The sequence below is a fragment of the Gallinula chloropus genome, assembly GCF_964237585.1.
Source record: "Gallinula chloropus genome assembly, chromosome: 16".
NCBI classification, from domain to species: domain Eukaryota; kingdom Metazoa; phylum Chordata; class Aves; order Gruiformes; family Rallidae; genus Gallinula; species Gallinula chloropus.
Genome location: NC_140101.1, coordinates 8,696,447 through 8,715,416, shown reverse-complemented (window position 1 = coordinate 8,715,416; position 18,970 = coordinate 8,696,447). Strand labels below are relative to the sequence as shown.

General features: G+C 48.6%; 1 protein-coding gene across 2 annotated transcripts; it reads right to left on the bottom strand.

Moving 5' to 3' along the window:
• Nucleotides 1-827: 827 nt before the first annotated feature.
• On the bottom strand, nt 828-15,038 carry LOC311197785 (ubiquitin-conjugating enzyme E2 variant 1). 2 transcript variants are annotated; one of them, XM_084271600.1, is made up of 4 exons: nt 14,999-15,038; nt 5,240-5,388; nt 1,919-2,044; nt 828-1,533 (listed from the first exon to the last, which is right to left on the bottom strand). In XM_084271600.1, exons 1-4 carry the CDS (start codon nt 15,018-15,020, stop codon nt 1,387-1,389), a joined length of 444 nt encoding a protein of 147 aa, XP_084127726.1. In that variant the 5' UTR covers nt 15,021-15,038; the 3' UTR covers nt 828-1,386. The 2 variants fall into 2 exon arrangements, with proteins under 2 accessions (XP_084127726.1, XP_084127727.1); XM_084271601.1 differs by having other exon boundaries at nt 15,005-15,038.
• Nucleotides 15,039-18,970: the final 3,932 nt, after the last annotated feature.

Sequence of the window (18,970 nt, the reverse complement as noted above, 5' to 3'; positions counted from 1 at the left end):
TGGTTGTATGTAAGCTTGCACCCACATCTCAGCAGTTAGTGGTCCAAAACAGTAAACCAGAAAAGGCAGTGATTTGCCAGGACGCAAAGCCAACGGAGGTCCTTAAGTCTGCTGTACGTGCCACTTCCCCAGCATCTTCACTGAAGAGATTTCTCTTCCGAGACCTCTAGTAAAACTACTACACTGATTTGTCTGTAGTCAGCGCATCCTTAGAAGGGCCAAACGTAAGTGCAACATTTTGTTAATTAACATTCCTGGGTCAATCCAAAGCACCAAAGTACAACTATTGGAGCTGGAGTGTGTGTTCAGGATCTCTACGTGCAGCTTCCCCGTTAGTTTGGCAGCTGAAGGTCTCGCAATCCTGGTAAATGACTGCTCTTTTCACCATGTCAAAAGCCTATCTAACAACATCAGCCGTGGCCAGCTTGGCGGTGTGGCAGCAGTGCTGGAGGGACAGGGACAATCCAAGTTTGCGAGCAGAATAGATACTCTTGTTTCCCAGGCTGGTGAAGACTAAATTTGTCTTTGCAAACCCAAAAGAATAAGCAGGAGGGAACATGTCAAGTTATTGTCCCCACGCCTACCCCCGGCGACCAGGGATGAGAGAGTCTCAAAGAGGGGCAAAAAGAAAGCAGCACCCCCACTGAAAAGAGGGAAGAGATTAAAAGAGCCCTGAGTCCCTCACCCAGAGCCCATGTCACTGGAGAGGGGCACCAGGAAGAGAAATACAATCTATGCCTTGGCCAAACGAAGGAGGAGAGCTTGCCCCAGATTATCAGGGCATTCAAAAAACAAAACAAACAAAAAGAACCCCAACACAACCACAGTCACATTCAGCCTTTACTAGAGATAGCACAAAGGGAGGGATGACTGAGGTTAGCACACATCCCCATTAGTAGTCCATGAAGCCCAGTGTAGCACTGGAAGCAAAAACCTTTGTGTCTACTCTAATAAATAGCCCTGAGCTTCGACTCTATTGCAAAAGACAGGAAAAAATATAACGCAAAACGAACCCCAAAACCCAGGCCAGACACACAGCAAGGTGATTGTGGGATGTATGCTTTCACAGTTCAGTTAGATGTGCCACACTGGTCTTGACAGTAATAAATTTAAATAGACTTTTCCTGATACCAGAAGTTCAGCTATGTGGACAGTGGTTACACGACAGGATTATTTGTTATAGCACAACTTATATTTCAAATGAAAAAAAAAAAATTAGTATCATTTACAGTATCTCAAGAAAAACTTCCTTTGAATGGGAACTTCCTTTCCAGTATTTTGAGGTCTACAAGATGCATCTAGAAAACGTACTACTGTGGAAAATGAAGACAGCTTAAATTGAATAAGGGGGGCATTTTTTTTGTTTGTTGGTTTTCTGTTTTTTAATTAATTGCTGTAACATTGTCCTTCAGGTGGCTGAGGAAGTTTCATATTTTCTTTAGACATCATTAGACGCCGAAGCTCTTGCAGAACAACTTTGATACTATAAGAATTCTGCCATTTTGCTAGGACTGATATGGCTCTGGGGTCCACCTAAAAACAGACAAAAACACCATTCCTGTCAGAACTGATACGTTTGATACGTGTAACTCCCACACCCCCCACACTCCTCCCAACCCCCACCCGATCTAAAGATCCTACAAGGAATCTGTGTGGGAGAAACCAAAAGCAAAAGCAAGCATCATAAATCCCTGCATGATGCAACTACTGGTGAGCTGCAGAAGGGCAGGGCAAGCACATTCCACGTGTAGATTTTAGAACAGACTCAGCTCACACACTCCCCTTCTACCCCCCTCTCTTCAGAGCCAAGGGCACCAGCAGGCAATAAGGAGTTAAGCAAACTGCAAGTACAGACAGAGCATTCAATTGAATCTGTGCATGAAAACCATGTTAAAATGAATAAAACCCAAAAACTTACCACTCCATTAGAACTATTTACTCCATTCATATTAATTTTTGTTACAAATCTGACAAATGGAGGTGCTTCTGGATACTTAGGCCCACATTCTATTTTAAGGCTGTATATTCTGTTTTCATAAATTGTCTGAGGGGAAAAGAAAGGGGGTAACAATTACATCAGGCAGTTCAACAATCATTTCCTTAAAACAGTGGTTACTGTAAGGACATGTGAACTATTATTGAACACAAGGGCAGCCCCTTATATACTGTACTGGCTACTGCTGTTTTGGGGTCACTATATTATTCTGAGCATCAAATGCTACCTCTTCAGGGTAATACATTCTACTGGTCTTTTAAGCATCAGAGTCTCAGGTAAGGAATGAAACAGGCATTGCTTCCCATTCAGCTGAAACGACTCTTTAAATCATCATACAGCCCATGTACCTACTTTTCTTTATAAAGCAGCTCTGTTTCACCAGTTCACTGATCAGATGCACTATGCTGACATTAAAGCCACAGCTTTAGCTTAGGCAACTGTCAAAAGTCAGCCTGTCCTAGAACTGCTCTTAAAAAAACATTCTTTGGTCATAAACCAACCTGCCAGTTCTCAGACAGGGGAATGCTCTAAGACTGGATGTACTGCAAAGTACATCCTGATCCCACACAGCAGTGAACTGTGGTACTTAACAGGTAATGGGGAGAAATCCTGGATCATTGATTTGCAACTAACCCATCCGTGGGTACAAGAGAGACAAATGCAACAGGCTACGCCGATTCCTCGATATTTAAACTCAATTAAAAGAAACAACAGCTAATGCTCCATTCTGAGAGTAATCATTTTCAGAGTGCAGATCTGGTGTCGCCTGGCACAGAGCTCCAGCTAAGCTGGGCAATGCAGGCAGCTGGGGAAGTTTAGAGAGACAAGCTCTCAGATTTAGAGCTTCTGACACCATTTCCTGCACCTTCAACACTACAACAGACATTAACCTCATGGTCGCTACCATGAGCAAAAATCCAGGCAAATGCATGAGCCCAGCAGTGGCCAACAGCTCCTGCTCCCCACAGCAGCTGAGCACCACAACTCCACCAGCATCCTAAGAACAGCTGCCCAGAGTATAAAACCTTCCCAGCAGAAAACTCCATGCAATCCCTTTCAAGTGCCCGCTACACCCTTGAGCATCTGCATATTGCCATTAATATTAATGACCACTTTGATGCAAACCACTACCAAAAATGTAAGAATTGACTTCTGATTTGGCTGCTTCTCATCTGCACAAACGAAGGGGCATCAAAGCAGCCTGCAGCCATGTGCAGCAGGGCCTGGTGGTTGCTCCTCTGGCACCTCAGCCAGGCAGCCCTTCAGATGCACAGCCAGGAGTAGCAAACCTGACACTGTCACAGAGCTTTGGGAAAAAAAAGTCATCTTCCAGCTGTGGTGGGGCTACCCGGGTCCCTACAGCATCTCCATGCTTGCCCTGTGCACAGAGTCAGCAGCTCAGAGCTCCTGCAGGTTTCTGGGGTCTCTGCAATTATCCACTTTGCACTAAGACCAGAGAACAGAAAGCCTTGACCGTGCACTGGTCTATAGCCAAATGTAAAATCCTGCAGATAAAGCTGAAGTTTTAACAGTGCTGCTGTTTTTAAATAGCTTGTACAAACAAGCTGAATCCCTGGCTGCAAAGCCATCCGCACGAAGCCTGGAAGCAGCACACTTCCATGTATGGTAGCAGGGACACTCAGAGCAGCAGCACGGATCTAACTCTGACCATGGGTCATCTTTCCCCTGGGATGCTCAACGTTAACATTCTTCCACCTGCCACAAGCACAACTGCTTTCTACCCAGGAGGAAACTCAGATTTAAATCTGTTTTCTACAGCCAGTATTCCCAGGCCCTATTAAGAAAATGATGGTAATGTCAGGACAGCCACTTAGCAAACAAGAATGACAAAGTTCCCAGAATCTCTCAGTACAGCCTGTTGCTTTCAAGCAATAAGCACAGAAGAACTCAAGACAGTTTTGAACAAGAAATCTGTAAGTATGTCAGAAAGAGAGAAGAGGGACAGCTGAATCCTCTTGTGTGATAGTCCCCTGTGCTTGGATAGCAGGATGGCACAGGCAGCAAACTTCCACCACTGACAAGTCAGCAAATGCCTGTTTGCACGTCTCAGTTTCTATTTAATTTTCTAAATTACATTTCAAGGTTGCTTAAGTTTTCCATAAAGGGTATGCACACAGTAAGCTTTCTTCACAGTCTTAATGCAGGCTCATTAACACTCTCCTAATGTTCCAAAATCAAATGCTGTTCCAGAAAATTATTTGGGCGTATCGTAAACAAGTGAAATGATCACAACCGGGGAGATGTTAACAATGGCAGACAGAAAGTAAACCACACTTCTGGATGAGACAGAAAATAGCACATGTGTAATGCTACTGTAATATAAATTATCCTACAACCTCAGTGTGTGCCAGGAAAGGCGACTGACAATGGAAACACAGAGGGTAGCGGCAGGAATGAAGGTTTCTGAAGAGTTCCATGAATGATTGAGGAGTGATACCAAGGTCAGATACAGCAGACATCATCTAGGAGAGTCAGCTACTTGCACTTGATGGTAAGGATATTAAGGAGACAGAACTGAGACACACAGTGAGAATGGAGACAACAGCCAAGTCGTGATTTGAGAGCACGCGCGTACATACATTGCTCAACTAAGTGCTGAAGGCAGAGCAGAGACCCACAGTTCAGCAGGTTTGGGATGAGGGGAGAAGAGAGGGAACACAACACTACCACAAAGACCAGCAGCATCACAAGAAGCTACTTTGGGAGAGAACGTTCAGCTAATAAATTGAAATTATTTTCCTGGAGTTTCCTGAGTCAGCTGAAACTCTGCGAGTCAGTACTGCTGCAATAAAAACCAACCCACGAACTCAACAAGAAACAGCAGAAAGACCAGCAGTACTGAACAAAACATCCAGGTTTTACCTACATTAGTTCCATATGTAATCTCACTATCCAAAGGATTTTAAACCTTGCTGTATTCAAGAGTACAGGATACTAGCATCCTGGAATCTCAAAAGTTATGTCTTAATGAATCTGTAAATATAAAGCAGACATGTAACAGAACTAACCAGAGAAAGGCACTAAAAATATTTTAAATTATAAGCAAAAAGACTCAAGAGATACACGAAACCCATTGTTATATGGAACTTGAACATAAACCACTTGCTGAAGCCTTTTTTCACTCATTGGTGTTTTGTTTGTTTTCTACTTTGGTGGCTAGATTAAAAGAAGGGAAGAAAAAGCAAGTAACAGCACCATTTCAATATTTAAATGGATACTTACTCTTGGAGGCCCAATAATCATTCCTGTCCATCTTGTAAGTGTCATATCTTCATCATCTTCAAGGCCCCAGCTAACTGTTCCATCACCTACTCCTTTCTGACCTTCTTCAAGTTCTTCCAACAGACGAAAATTACGAGGAACTTTTACTCCTGAAAGCAATCAGAAAACTAACTTGAGTTGAGAAATCTAGTAGGGAAATAAAGCTAGAGTAATCCCTCTGATACTTTTGGTCATTTTACAAAAGCATTTTGAGTAAAACCATAAAAATATCACTATTTTCTAAATGACAATATTTCAACACTATGAAAAAGATATCCCCATATTTAGCTTGGGATTTTATAAGGAAAATCAAGGTGTCCACAATTAAATGTGCTAGAAGGCTGACAGGCCAGATATTAGGGCAGGCATTAAACTGAAGGAAATCTCTGTCCATTCAGAGATACACACACTATTACAGAGCTCTAATCAGCACTTACCTGTATAACTTACCGTATAAAAATTAAGATTTTATAAAACGACACCACAAGAAACTTGACATCATTCAGCTCAGAGCTTTTAAAACTACCATTCAAAGCAAATAACACTCTTTAATAATATTAGTAGGTTAACCTGAAGTTAGTTTAAGTGGGCTTTGTCAACAGCAATAGCATCCTTTGTACATATGACCTCTAACACCAAGGAATTCCAGCTCTTCTTAACGGCTGGCACATTTATCCTCAAAACTCAGAGTGAAAGAAGGATAAACTTTCTCATCCCCATTATATTCATGGCAAACATCGGCACAGAGAGCATAGGCGACGTATCCAATGTCACGCACTAAGTCTGTGGCAAAGGAGGATCTTGAGCCTGGGTGACAGGGGACTTAAATTACCCATTCTCCTTCGAGGTGTCCATACCCCTGTCATCACAAAAACATAAGTGCACTCTAGGCCACCACTTCTCCTTTGCACTGGCTTTGTGTGGCAAGGGGGCTACAGGAGTGAGTGGTGGCTAGGTGTGTGGCTGCAGGGCGAGAAGATGCCAGAAGTTTCCCCCACGTCCAACAAAGCCCAGGCCAGCCAGCTCCACATGGACCTGCTGCTGCCCAAGGCCAAGCCCATCAGGGATGGTGGCAGCACCGTGGGGATAATGTATTTAAGGAGGAGGGAAAATCCCACCAGGAGCATTTGGAGCCAGAGAGAAGGGTGAGAAATGTGGGAGGAACAACTCTGCGGACACAAGGGTCAGTGCAGAAGGAGGGGCAGGAGGGGAAACACGATCCGGTAACACAGCTGTAGCAACAGCATGAAGAGAAACTGGGAATGAGAGAAGTGGTGTGGGAAGACGCCAGACCTGCTCTGGCTACACCAAACCACACGTGCGGGGGCTGCTCAGCACGACTCACACACAGCTCCATGCCAAATCTACATCTCCAACTCCCAGGGAGCCCGTGCTGTTACCATGGCTGCTGAGTAATAAAAGTCTTTGGCTGCAAAAGGAAATGAGTCCGTTGGGGCTGGTGAAGCCATCGCCATGGGATTAGCTGAGCCCTGAGCTCTGGGTGGGAACAGGACCTCTCGGGGATCACTGCTGCCTCCCTTGCATGAGACACTCTAGCATCTCCCTTCCCAGTGTTACAAGTGTGAGCTATGTACCTGATGCACCTTGGGGACAGAAAGTTCCAGTATGTGGCTCACACATGAATCACAACAGATTTTAGTTCTACTCCCAGTGCTCTCTGTAGCAGGGGAGGCAGAGAAGAGTGCTGTCTAGCTCCAACCTATGGGATAAGCACACCGGGGGCACAAGAGAAGCTGGGGGAGGATGAGTTGAAGGACAAGGCACCCCCTTTACTTATAGGCACACTCCCTCTGTCACTGCTTCCGCTGCAGTGGGTGCACGGGAGAGCTGGTGATGGGTTATGGCTCATGCTGTAAGGTGCATGGGCTGCTGCCTGGGCTTCAGCCCTGCCTGCCGGCACCCAGGACAGAAGTGCCAGGGACAAAGGACAAACAAAGGACCTTCTGGAGGGCAAACTCCACCCTGATGCCTGACGCAGCAGCTCTTCTACAACACAGGTGACGCCGCAAAGGAAACCATCCGTGGCTATTATTAGACACCCAACCTGAGCCTCTCCCCACTTAGATGCTGCAAGCTGAAGCCAGCAGAAGATCTGCCTCGAATGTGTCGTGCTGCCAAAAAATATGCTCTTCTGGACCCCATCACCACGATGCTTCACCAGTACCACTGTAATCTCTGTACTTCAGTGCTCAGTAACACCACTTCAAGTTTATCAGTGGTGTGAAGATAATTTACTGGTATTCACTCAGACCAAAATGAGCAATGCAGGAGGAACCAACTTTATGGTATGCAGGAACAGGCCACACACCACAGCAGGAAACCAAAAATACTGCCTGCCTAACCCTGCTCTGGACATCACGCTCCCTGTTCACCCAGTGAGTCAGGAACCCTGTGTGAGGAAAATATGCGATCATGTAATTAAAAATTACGTCACCGCACATACTTTACAGGAGGTCACCACCAAGGCTCAAAGGCAGCCTGAATTCCAACATTTGCTAACCAGAGCTAGGCTTGGCTTTACAACCTTACAGGAAGATAGGGAGACTTTATTTCCGAGCTCTCCCAAGATACAGCTGCTCTGATTCAGCATGAATCAGAGCCGTAAGAGTCACGCAGGATTTGAGAACTGCCTGACAAGTCTGAGCTCCGCAGAGCAAGCTACTCCCAGCACGCACTGGCTCCTACCACAAAGAGAGTTAACATAAATGATCATTAATTCCACAGCAACTGCTCACTTGTGAGCGCTGCAGAAGCATCAGTGGCAACAGGAGGCGGGAAAAGTGAAGTGCGTGCATTCAAGTTTTTATGTACTTCACAGAAAACAGAATTATGTTGGGAGATGGTCAGTTGCTTCGTAACAAACTGCCCTGTCCAAAAGCACTGCTGCCATCTGAACACCTTCTCTCCCTGTGTTAAAGCTCGGGGTGTAACACAGAAGGCTGGCACAAGAAGTTCACTGCACAAAAGGTCAGTGTCACACCAAAGATGGCATGGCAGCTCCCTCCCCAGCACGCTCAGGAGATGTGACAGGAACACACACACAAAAAGACTATGGCCACATGACCATAAATGCTTTAAATCTTCCCTACATAACCTACCCTTAAGCAAGGCAGAGCAGAAGACCAGAGTCACCCACTGGTCAGTCTGGGAAGATGCACAAAGCTGCTCAGCCAACCCTACGGATGAGCCGGGAACCCACTGCCAGCTGCCAGGTCCTGCTGGGACTCCAACCTCACAAACCACACGGGCTTTAGCACTCATGGTCCTACACAAGCACGTCACTGACATGCCTGCATTCCCCCAGGAAAGCCACCTGATCTGTTCCAGGCATACACAGTATTTGCCAAGTAACTCCAATGGCAGACGCAGCGGCAGGAGATGTCCCACGCCAGCTGACACAACCACGAGTCAACTGCACGTGTCCTCCCACCCCCAATAAATACCTTGCATAATCTCTGCAGTGTAGTAACACAGACTTTCGAAGCAGTAACCAGACCTACCCATTTTTCTAAGGGTCCTTCACTTAACGCAAGAAAACTTAAATAGAGACAAAAAGTAATCAGGTTGTTGAAAGTACTTTCAGATATGCATTTCGATTTAGCCTCCCCTATGGCTCAAGAAGAGTCTCAGACAGCAGCTTCATGTGACACAAAGAATACAATACCCTCTAGATAATTGCTTCCCTTGCAGCTGGCCTGACCGCACTGAAATGCTCCCTGAAACAGAAGTGAAAAAACCCATTTCAGAGCAAAAGGAGGTATTTACTAATAATCTCAACAGCAAGCCCATGAAAGCTGAATTGTAACTGCACGACAAGGTAAGATCTCCAACGACACAGACCTGTACAGTTCACCTCTTAGGAAGCCTCAGCCCTGGACACCAGCTCACTGGTTACACTAAGTTCATAAAATATTTTTAAGACAAGCTAGAGAACAACACTAAACCATGGACTGGGTGTTCAAGAAAGTCAGGATTTAAAGGTCACTGTTAGGAAGCTGCTAGGTTTTGAGTGACATCCTCTTCAGCCTTCAAACTGAGTCAGAACCTCCTGTTGTTCCTGTCCGAAACAGCCCCCTCAGCAGGGCTGCCAGGCGGGTGGGTACGGATGAGCCCCTCTCATCCCCACTACCCTCTAAGCTTCGAGGTGCGAGACAGACTGCGCGCTGTGATGAGGGGGGCAGGCACTTGGCTGCATCTGCTCAGGATCCCACTCAGAAGTTCTGTGCTGGGAAAGGACAGAATTATTCCTGGAAGGCAGTTATCCACCAGCCTGGACTTTGAAGACCTTAAGGCACCCTGAAGACACACCAATACACAGCGGAGTGAGGCTTACCGTAGTTGTACGAGTGACCTGCCTGGCCTGAGGTTTTTCTCATCTTCCATTTACACTCACTTGACATATGGTATGTTTTTATCAAGTTAAAACCAAGGCTTCCCAACAGACAATATTTTTTAATCTTTTAATTTTTCCCAGTCATGTAGTGGAAGCAATTCCAGATTCAGAAACCTTACTGCATGAAAACAGCACAGTGGAGCTGGTGAAGTAAGGTGGACAGAATGCCTTTGAGAGCAGAATGGCTCTTTCTGAACCTGTTCCATCACTGTCACGACAAAACACACACCTCTCAAGCACTTCAACAACGTTTTTTTCTTTGCTTTCTAAAGCAGAATCAAATCACAAGCGGTGCTCTTCAGGATTAAAGCACAACCCTGCTGCACAGAACACCTCAGCAAAGCACAGAGCGCCCAATGGCTCTTAGGGGGTCTAAAAAGAGGAACCATCTCTTTGTTTCGAGTCTTCACTGATAACAAGCAACTCAAACTCTGCCTTCAGGCCAATTTTAACTCTGCACCAGTTCCAAATTTACAGTAACTCAAATGAACTCAAATCAAACACCCTGCAACACACCTCTGTTGCTTAAATACGTTAAAGCCCCTTCTGTTGCTTATTTTTGGGTATCTGATGTTTAGCCTTAAATATATTGGAACAGATGTATTTCTCATCTCTTTGCAGAAACTGGAACTATTGAAAATCTGGTATCTTACCCCTGCAGCACTGCAACTGTGAAAAACAAAGCATTCTTTGCACAGTAATATATAAAGTTTCTGAAGTGACGGAATGATTGCAATGCAATAAAAGGCTTTCAGCAACTGTCATCAGAACTTCCAGGAGCCAGGAACTTTAGATTCCTTGCATCATCTTTATAGCCACAATTTTCACTCTGATAACACAGATACCCGGGTGCTGAGATATTTTGCAGATCCTGAGCACTTGCAACAACCTGCAGTGTTTCCCGTTGTGTGTAAGCTAGAGCACTGGGTCTGTCTTCCCATACTGTGGGGATGTTACTTGGAAAGGGATTGCTGTAAAACACCTGCTGAGGCAGGCTGGCAGCATCACTGCGATCTGAAGTCAAATAAAGCTCCCCAGCAGCAGCAGAGTTACAGTCAGGTGCATTCTGTGGCCTGTACGGCAGCTGAAAAGAGAAACATTACTAGAAATGACTCGAGGCAGAGTCACCCTGAGCTCATGTTCCAGGCACTCTTCATGGTGAATCTCCAGGGAACCCTCAGGACTTGTCACAGCCCAGCTCCACTGCCTCTTCCACCTGCACAGCATCACCAGCCGCGCTCACACACTGCCCGCGGGATGGTGAACACACCGGTATGTTCACCGATTCGAAGGGAAGCTTTGGAGGGCAAGACACCCCACCAACAGACTGCGGCAGAGTCACCTGCGGGGCTGTGGGGCTGCAGCGTCACACCAGAGCTGGGTGGGGAGTGGCAGGGTTTGCTTTGGGGCCAGGCCCAGGCCAGGCTTGGAGGGAAGTACACACACTCATCCGTACGTGGAAACGAAGCGATTCCCGCTTGGCTTGCTACAGGTAAAATGCACCCTCACATCCCAACCCTCATACACCTTACAAAATCTGTCAGTGCTGTACCTTACCTACCTGTGTGTTTAATACCCTAATGAATCACTTAAAGTTCTCAGACAGAATGGCACTTTGCAATTGCATTACGTAGATTTACACCATGATACATGAAAAGGTTTGGCTGTCGTAGGAGTTTGGAACCGTTTACCTTTCTTTTTAATCTACTGCATCCTTCCATCACAACTCAGAGCAGCTCCGCAGTGGACTCCTTCAGTGCCTGCTACTTCAGTGCTCTTAACAGTCTCTCTTATTAAAGGCAGCATAATTTATCTTCCCAGTTTCACTCCAATTACTTTTTCCCTACCCTTGGGTATTTTGTTTACAGACTCAGAGAACTTGGTGGCTGGTGATATTTATTTTGAGATAACAATGATTGTTGTATGCAGCACACACCAGAGGAGACCTCTGGGCCCACTGGCAGACAGGGCACACCTCCTGTATCCTTCCACACGCAGTTTCTTCTCGTTTGCTTTTCCAAGCATAGCTTACAATGATGCTATGTGTTCCCCAACAATTACAAATACATACTTTTACTATTCTGTACCAAAACCAATCTGTGCTGTTCTCTGTCAGCAGTATTAAGCCACATATATCAGTCATATCATGCCCGTTCACCTAATGAACTGTCCTTCCAGAGTCCTTTACACTCCTCTGACTCTGAGTAACTTAAATCTTGGCAAATCATCTTGCTACTTAGTTCTTCCAGGTTGCTGGTAAATGCAGTGTCTGCCACAGTCACCCTAGACAGACTTGGGAGAGAAGAGTGGGTTAAATGAGGTCCTTATTTTCACAGGAAGAAAGGGAGGAAAGACAGGATTCCGTTGTCCAGCACAGTCAGGCTGTGACCCATTGCTACACCAGAGACAGGACAGCAATGCACAGCAAGCTCCTGTAGTCCTCACCACAGAGCCCACGCAACCCGACGTCCCTGCGGGGCCACGGAGCCTCTGAGGAGCCCTGGATTTCTCAGCCATCTCAGCCTTGGTACCTGAGCTAGCTGCGCACTCCTGTGCCACGTGGCAGGGTGAAGGATGGACAGACATACATTGAAAGATGGACAGACATACACACATGGCTTGGGTGTTTGCAGTTTCCTGTGAACAGCCTCATTAGAATGACTAAAGTCAACCCTGGGTTTTATTCTTACATCCACCACGTACGGGAACCCACGTTATCAGCAGCACAGGATTCTCTAAGTGATACTGGTGGACCTTGCATTCTAACATTTCTTCCAGGCAAGGGTTGGGGTTTTTCCCCTGTTAATTATTTCTGCCTGTTTATTAGATATAAAGATAAGGCTTCCTTGTCCAGTTCCCAGGACCAGCCCTAGGACTTAAGTTACAGGGACATTTGCTACTATTTCTTCCTCTGGGCCAGTAGCTGCTTTTAAGGAAAGACTCAAGAGCTTTTCATCCTCAAACTCTCTTTAAGTTCCTTTGCTGAATGACTATAAACTAAGGCTATCAAATGTATTTGAGTGTTTTATAAACAACTATGAATACATTAAAGTTCCATGAACCAAGAGTTAGTGAAACCTGCTTTACATTGAATAAAGATAGTACTCAGCTACTTGCCCAAAGCCCCATGGCTAATCAATCAATCAATCAATCAGTACTGGGCAACAAGAAAGCATCACTTCCAGGCTCTGCTCGTGTAGGCAAGGTCTTTGGAGCAGCACCAAGGAACCACTCACACTGCACTGCAGTGCCACCACTGCCATCAGTAACTGGGCACCATCTCATTCTCTCTGTAAGAGGAGGACAATCTCCATCCTTACTAACACAACCAGAAAACACAGACCACTGCTGGTAGGGCAGCCTATGACTTACAGCCAAACAAAGCTCTAAGGCTCCCATCAGTGCAAGCTGCTGGTCTGCATCCAAAGGTTCTCTCAAACCGAATTTAGGGCCTACAGCAGAGTTTCTGCGTTGCCACAACACATTTGTAAGTCACCCACTGATTTTTTAATTTCTTTTTCCAGAAGCAGTTAAACACACAGGATCTCCTGAGTCGCTGAAGCACAGTGCTTGTCAGACTCCCAGTGCAGACACTAGAAACCGAGCCCCCTACTCACATCCACCTGGCTGTGTGTTGCTTCCTGCACTGATGGCATGAGGCAGCTTCCAGAAATCCATGAAATAATAGGAAGCAATCCAAACAGCTCAATGTGGCTAGCAGATGACGGGTAATGACTGCCTATCGCACAGACTGCTCGCTGCAAAAGGAAAGCTGTACAGAGGGACTAGCTTTGGACTTCACCACCTCAGCCCAAGCCCCTTTCTGCACATCCCTCTCTGTGACCACCCGGACAATTAAATCATGAAGCTGCTCTGGCTTTAAAAGAAAAATATATTTGCCTTGTTCTTCCAGCCAAATACAAAATGGAAAGTCAGCAGCTTGAAAGGATTATTGAGAAAGTGTGGCAGCCAGAATGACATGAGCAAAGAGGGGCACGAAGGCTCCAGTACGTTTTTGGTGTATTGTAAGGAATCATTCCAACAGCTCACAATCCCACACACTCAAACAGACCTGTGAAACAGAACTCTCACACAGCACCCACCGCATTTCAGAAGTGGTTCTATAAACTTGATTGCGATGAATTAGCTATGCTGTGGCGGTTATTCTTTGAAGCTGAGAGTGATTATCAATAGAGACTTATCTGTAAAAAAAAACAATCCCAGAATACTTTTGCTGTATCTTCAAGAGCAGCCTTCTGGTGATCTGTTATGTAAACTTCAAAGGAAGCAAGTGAAAACAAGTGTTACAGTGGCACATCTGAAATACTTCAAGGCCTTATGAAAACAGGAAAATGAAACTGGCTAAACAGAAGTGAAACTAATTTATTTGGTCTGTCGAAGTTCATGTGAGAGTGTCAGCAGAAAAACCCTATTCGAGATCTAGTTGCCGTCTTCTTGTTTAACACGTAACGATAACGGCAAGGGCAGGATTGGTTGAGGTACCCAAAGCAGATGAGGAGCAATTTTAAAGGCGGTGAAACTGTCCCGGCTTGTGTAAGCACACATCCCGACACGGAAGCTGCGTCCCTCTGCTGCAGCAGCGGGGCGAGTAGCGAAGAGGATTCCTGAAGCAGCTACCGCCACGCACACAGCCCTGCTCGGGGCCCAGCGGCGGCCGAGGCCGGGGAGCCGAGGGCAGCCCTGAGCCCAGGGCCCGGGCAGGAGGACGGGCAGAGGACCGGCGGCCCCTGCCCGGGGTGCCCGGCGGCTGTCAGCGGCCCGCGCGTGCCCCCCGGCCGGCATCTCAGGGCCTCGTACGGGCCCGAGCTGGGGGTCCCGGCCCCGTGCGTGGCCTCGGGCACCGCCGCGTCCCAGCGCCCCTCGCAGATAACGGCTCAGGCTGCCCGCGGAGCCCAGGCCGGCTGCACGACCCGCCGGGGCCACTCCCGCCGCGAGGCCCCGCAGCCCCCGGGGAGGCGCCGGTCAGGCCCACACGGGCGCCGGGCGAAGTAGCGGGGGCCGGCTCCCCGCCAGCACCCCCGGCCGGCCGCCGCCGCTCCCCTCGGACCAGCCCCACTGCCGCCGCCGCCCTCTCCCCCGCGGCCGCCGCCCTCGCCCCTCCGCCGGGCGCCTCCCGGCCTAGCGCCCGCCGCCGCCCCTCCGGCCCCGACGCACCCAGCCGGGCCTCCCGGCCACCGGCAGCCCGCCGCGCCGCCGCCCTCGGGGACCACGGCGGCCCCGCTGCGAGGAGTGACCCCACCCAAGCGCCCCCGACCCGCGGCCCCGCCGCCCCAGCGCCCGCTCACCCGCACCCGTGGTGGCCGCCATCTTGCGCCGCTGCCGCCGGAGCCCCGCCCCCTCCCATACGTCAACTCAACGCGGGAAGTGCGGCTCCGATGCGCGCTGCGGGCGGGCGCGCTAAGGGGAGGCCGCGGCGGGGCGGGGCAGCTGGTCCGGGAGTTCTGTGGTGCACGCAGGGCGCCTCCGGAGCTCCGCCGCGCGGGCGGGCTCCCCGGGGCGGGCCGACCCCCGGGAGCTCGGATAGGGGCTGCTGCCGGCGGAATGACAGCCCCTCCCAGCCGGAGCGGCTCAGCGGGGCTGCCTCTGCCTCGCCACGGCAGGCGACCCTGGGGAGAGGAACCCCAGCGAGCTCCCCGGGGGGCTCTGAAACACCAGTATGCTCTCAAGCAGCGAACAGCCTGAAAAGCTCAAACGCAATTAATATGAATAATTGGTGAACTACGTTCATTACAACCAGCAGGCGAGGAGCATTAGCTCTCCCACTGCTTTAAAAATAGTCACGACCACGTTGTAATGACCTGATGCTGCACGTGCCTTTGCATCCCCAGCCCTTCCCACGCTGCTGGGCGCAGCAGTGCATGAGGTGATGCACGAAGCGATGCACAAAGCAGCACATGGGACACATGCAGATGTGCAGCCATCACCACTGGCAGCACATGGCCCAACACTGGTGTGCAGGTGCATGGGGTGAAGGGCCTGGGCAGGCATGGGGCCTGAGCACAGGGCTGGGACACCCCTCTGCCGAATGGGGCATGTGGAGCACCTCCGTGCTGCTTACACGTGGCAGGAGATTGCTGCTGTCCTGATGAGAACTATTTTCAGGCCTAAAGGAGCTGATGTGAGTCCAGAAGAGCCGTAGCGCTGAGAGGCGGTTAAGGAATGCCAGCAAGACCTACAGTGTCACGTCTAATCAACTGCGCATCTTCCCTGATCCCTCCCCAGTCAATACAGTAATAAGAAAGAAAAATATGAATGCAGCAAATTAATTCTGCTTTGGCTCACAACACCTCCTAAAAGCTGTGCCCCAAGGCATCCCGTGAAAACCTGCAGAACAATTATAAAGCAAAATGCTTGGGAGACCCGCTGCATTTGAAGCCATTTACTCAGTTAAGTCAGCTTGAATGTACTCGGCTTTCACCAGCCAGTGAAGCCAAGGCTCTGACTCTATCAATTATTACTTGAAGCTGCTGTAAAACAGCAACGATGGTCTCGCTGGTTGGGTTGCAACAAATGCAGTTGCCATGTGGCTCCAGCCATGGCTGAGGGGGGCAGGTGAGGAGAAAAGCAGAGCAGGTGGGTGGCACAGGGCACACAGGGGCTCGCAAACTGACCGGGAGTCCAAACAGCCACAGTCACTGCTGCTGTGCTCACCAGGGTGGCAAGGTTTGGTGTCAGGCCTTGGGCAGGGTAACGTGGGTGACTGGGTAACCCCCAGCAGCCAGCGGTCCCTTGCCCCAGTGCAGACCTGCTGGGTAAGGCCCAGGAGGACAACAGATGGACACTGCACCAGAGCTGAAAGCTCTGAGTTTGGCTCAGTTTCCCATGGGCAAGTCCGCTGGCCCTGCTGTGCCCGGGGGTTCTTCAGCTTTTATATATATTTTAATAGTGCAAAGGAAAAAACATGCCAGGATGTCACACTTCTGTCCCTGCCTTCGCGGCGCAGGGAAGGCCCTCTCCCTGTGCGGTGCCCCCCAGCCAGCACCCGCTCCGAGGAGGGCCTCTCCTGTTCATCCCCAGCACCTCAGAGGAGCCAGACAGGCCAAGGCTCTGGGCAAGTGGAGAGAGCACGGATAAGCTGATCAGCAGCAAAATAAATCACAAGTTGAGAGACACCAGCGGTTTGAAATGTGCCCATGGGACCTTCAGAGCAGGCACCAAACCCATGTGCAGCACCCTGACCTGCAGCTGGCTTCAGAAAAGGCTTCTTAAGACACTTTGCAGTAACTCTCCTCAGTTCACCCCAGTGCAATGCTTCCCCCATGAATGAGTTGCCAGGCAGCTCTGTTCGTGGGGAGCTTTCAGGAGACGTGTGCTTGGTGAGGCCCTGCTGTACCAGCTGGCTCGATGGGACAACTACCACCTTGGCAGAAGCTGAAGGCCTGGAAGAGCTTCTCCTGAAGGTCCAGGGACCTCCATCTTGCTGCGGGGGCAACACACAAGCATTTAGTCAAACCAGAACGCTGTCTGTCTCTGTGGAGTTCAAATGGAACTCCTTACTCTGCTTTAGCACTAATCTGTTCCTAATCAACTTAAGACAAATCTATCTTAAGCCAGATTTACATCTGTTAAGAAGGATCCACGTAGCCTTTTGCTCCAGAATTGCCATGCTGATTTTACAGAAGCATCCCCTGTGTTAAGGGGGTGCAACAATTCCCAGGCACCATGTGAAGCCCAAAACCCCGGCCAATTCACCCAGGCACTCACTACTCCTCCTCCAAGAAGCAGGGAGCTTTAAGACACACCTCAACTTGCAGCAGGGAGGGAAAGATCAGGGATTACAAAGCCAAACATCCCAGGCTGTCCCCCTCAATGCTGCCTTGTGACAGTGCCATCAGCAGGGACCCTGGAGATGGCAGTGGCATCTGACACGTTGAGTTACTCCAAGCAAGAGCTGCTTCTGGACCCATGGCATCAGCATGCAAAGCAGCATCCAGAGATTAGCTGCTGTCCCAGTTTCTCCTAATTAAGCAAGATTAACAGATAGATAGGCCCAGCAGCCACCAGCATTAGTAGCTCAAACTTGTTTCCACTAAGACTGTAAATCAAGTGCTTGAGATGGCCACAGCCATCGCCTTTAGCAGCACTCCTGCAGTGCAAGCCATGTCTGTCCCTCGCAGCCGTTTGTGGCGTACGCTGCACTAAAGCCGCTCGCTCCACATTTCAATCTGTGGTGACATCTGAGCTCTCAAACGTGGTTAAGGCTGTTTTACACAGGAGTCCTGAGCATTCACCTGGCTCTGTCCTGGGCTCTGACACTGGCTTTAGTTGAGAGCATGGGGGGGAAAGGGATGAGGGCTGGTGGGACAGACGGCTGAGGACCACAGGTCTGTTAGCTATGGAGGCTCAAGGTAGAAGCAGGTGTGAATTTAAACAAGATCTTGTCAAGGTGGCAGAAGTAACGACTGCAGTTCCTTGTCCTTGCAGCAACAGATGTAGTTCCCTAAGCATCCTTACACTATGCAGGGCTCCTGCACTGGAAGGGGAGAGCAGGATTCTCTGCTCTGGAGACTGGGCAGTTTGCATCCACCACACCAGCATTCAGCACACTCAGCTCAACACCTGAAATAAGTTTCAGCCACAAATAGCACATATTAACAGATCTACCGTCACCGATCCAGAGTAAGGATCACCACACTGACTTCCACAATAGCAAAGTTACCTTTCTTTCCATCCAAATTTATATCCACATCTCATACTTTTAAATGTAAAGCTAAACAGACAGTGCCTGCAAATACAATTAGAGATAAAACTACTCCCAGGAACAACTTTAAGCCAACAGGTTTGGCACAGAATCAAAGCTTCTAAAATACTCCGATCTGGGAGAAGTAGGCAATAATTAACAAAGAACCTGCCAGCTTGCAGCAATCTGCCTTAACCAGGCTGCAACCTCCCAGCTGCTCCCGCCCCGTGCTCCCTGTCCTTATACACGGCCTTGGGGGGAGAAAAATGCAACAAACCTGCTCTCTATCAGCTAAGACAGCATGGAATCACACATCTGTCTTCCACAGGAACAGCATTCAAGCAGCATTCCTTTCTTCCTCCCATTGCAACCTGGTACACTGAGACTCCTACTGAAGTGGTCTTTACTGTTAAAGCTACACACAGATGCACTGACACCAACTATGACAATTGGAGCAGAAGTCTTGTGTAATGATATAAAGGTTTCCAATGGTCTGAATCATTTAAATGTGTTGAATATTTTGAAAAGATACTAATTGTAATTTTAATCATAGAACCCAGCTCAAAGCCATCTGTGC

Excerpts from the sequence above, each read along its gene's own strand:
- LOC311197785 (XM_084271600.1), bottom strand. The coding sequence starts at position 15,020 with ATGGCGGCCACCACGGGTGCGG. Across the intron at positions 5,389-14,998 it reads GGCGGCCACCACGGGTGCGG|GAGTAAAAGTTCCTCGTAAT; the intron begins GTGAGCGGGCGC and ends GATTGCTTTCAG. Across the intron at positions 2,045-5,239 it reads TGATTATTGGGCCTCCAAGA|ACAATTTATGAAAACAGAAT; the intron begins GTAAGTATCCAT and ends TTTTCCCCTCAG.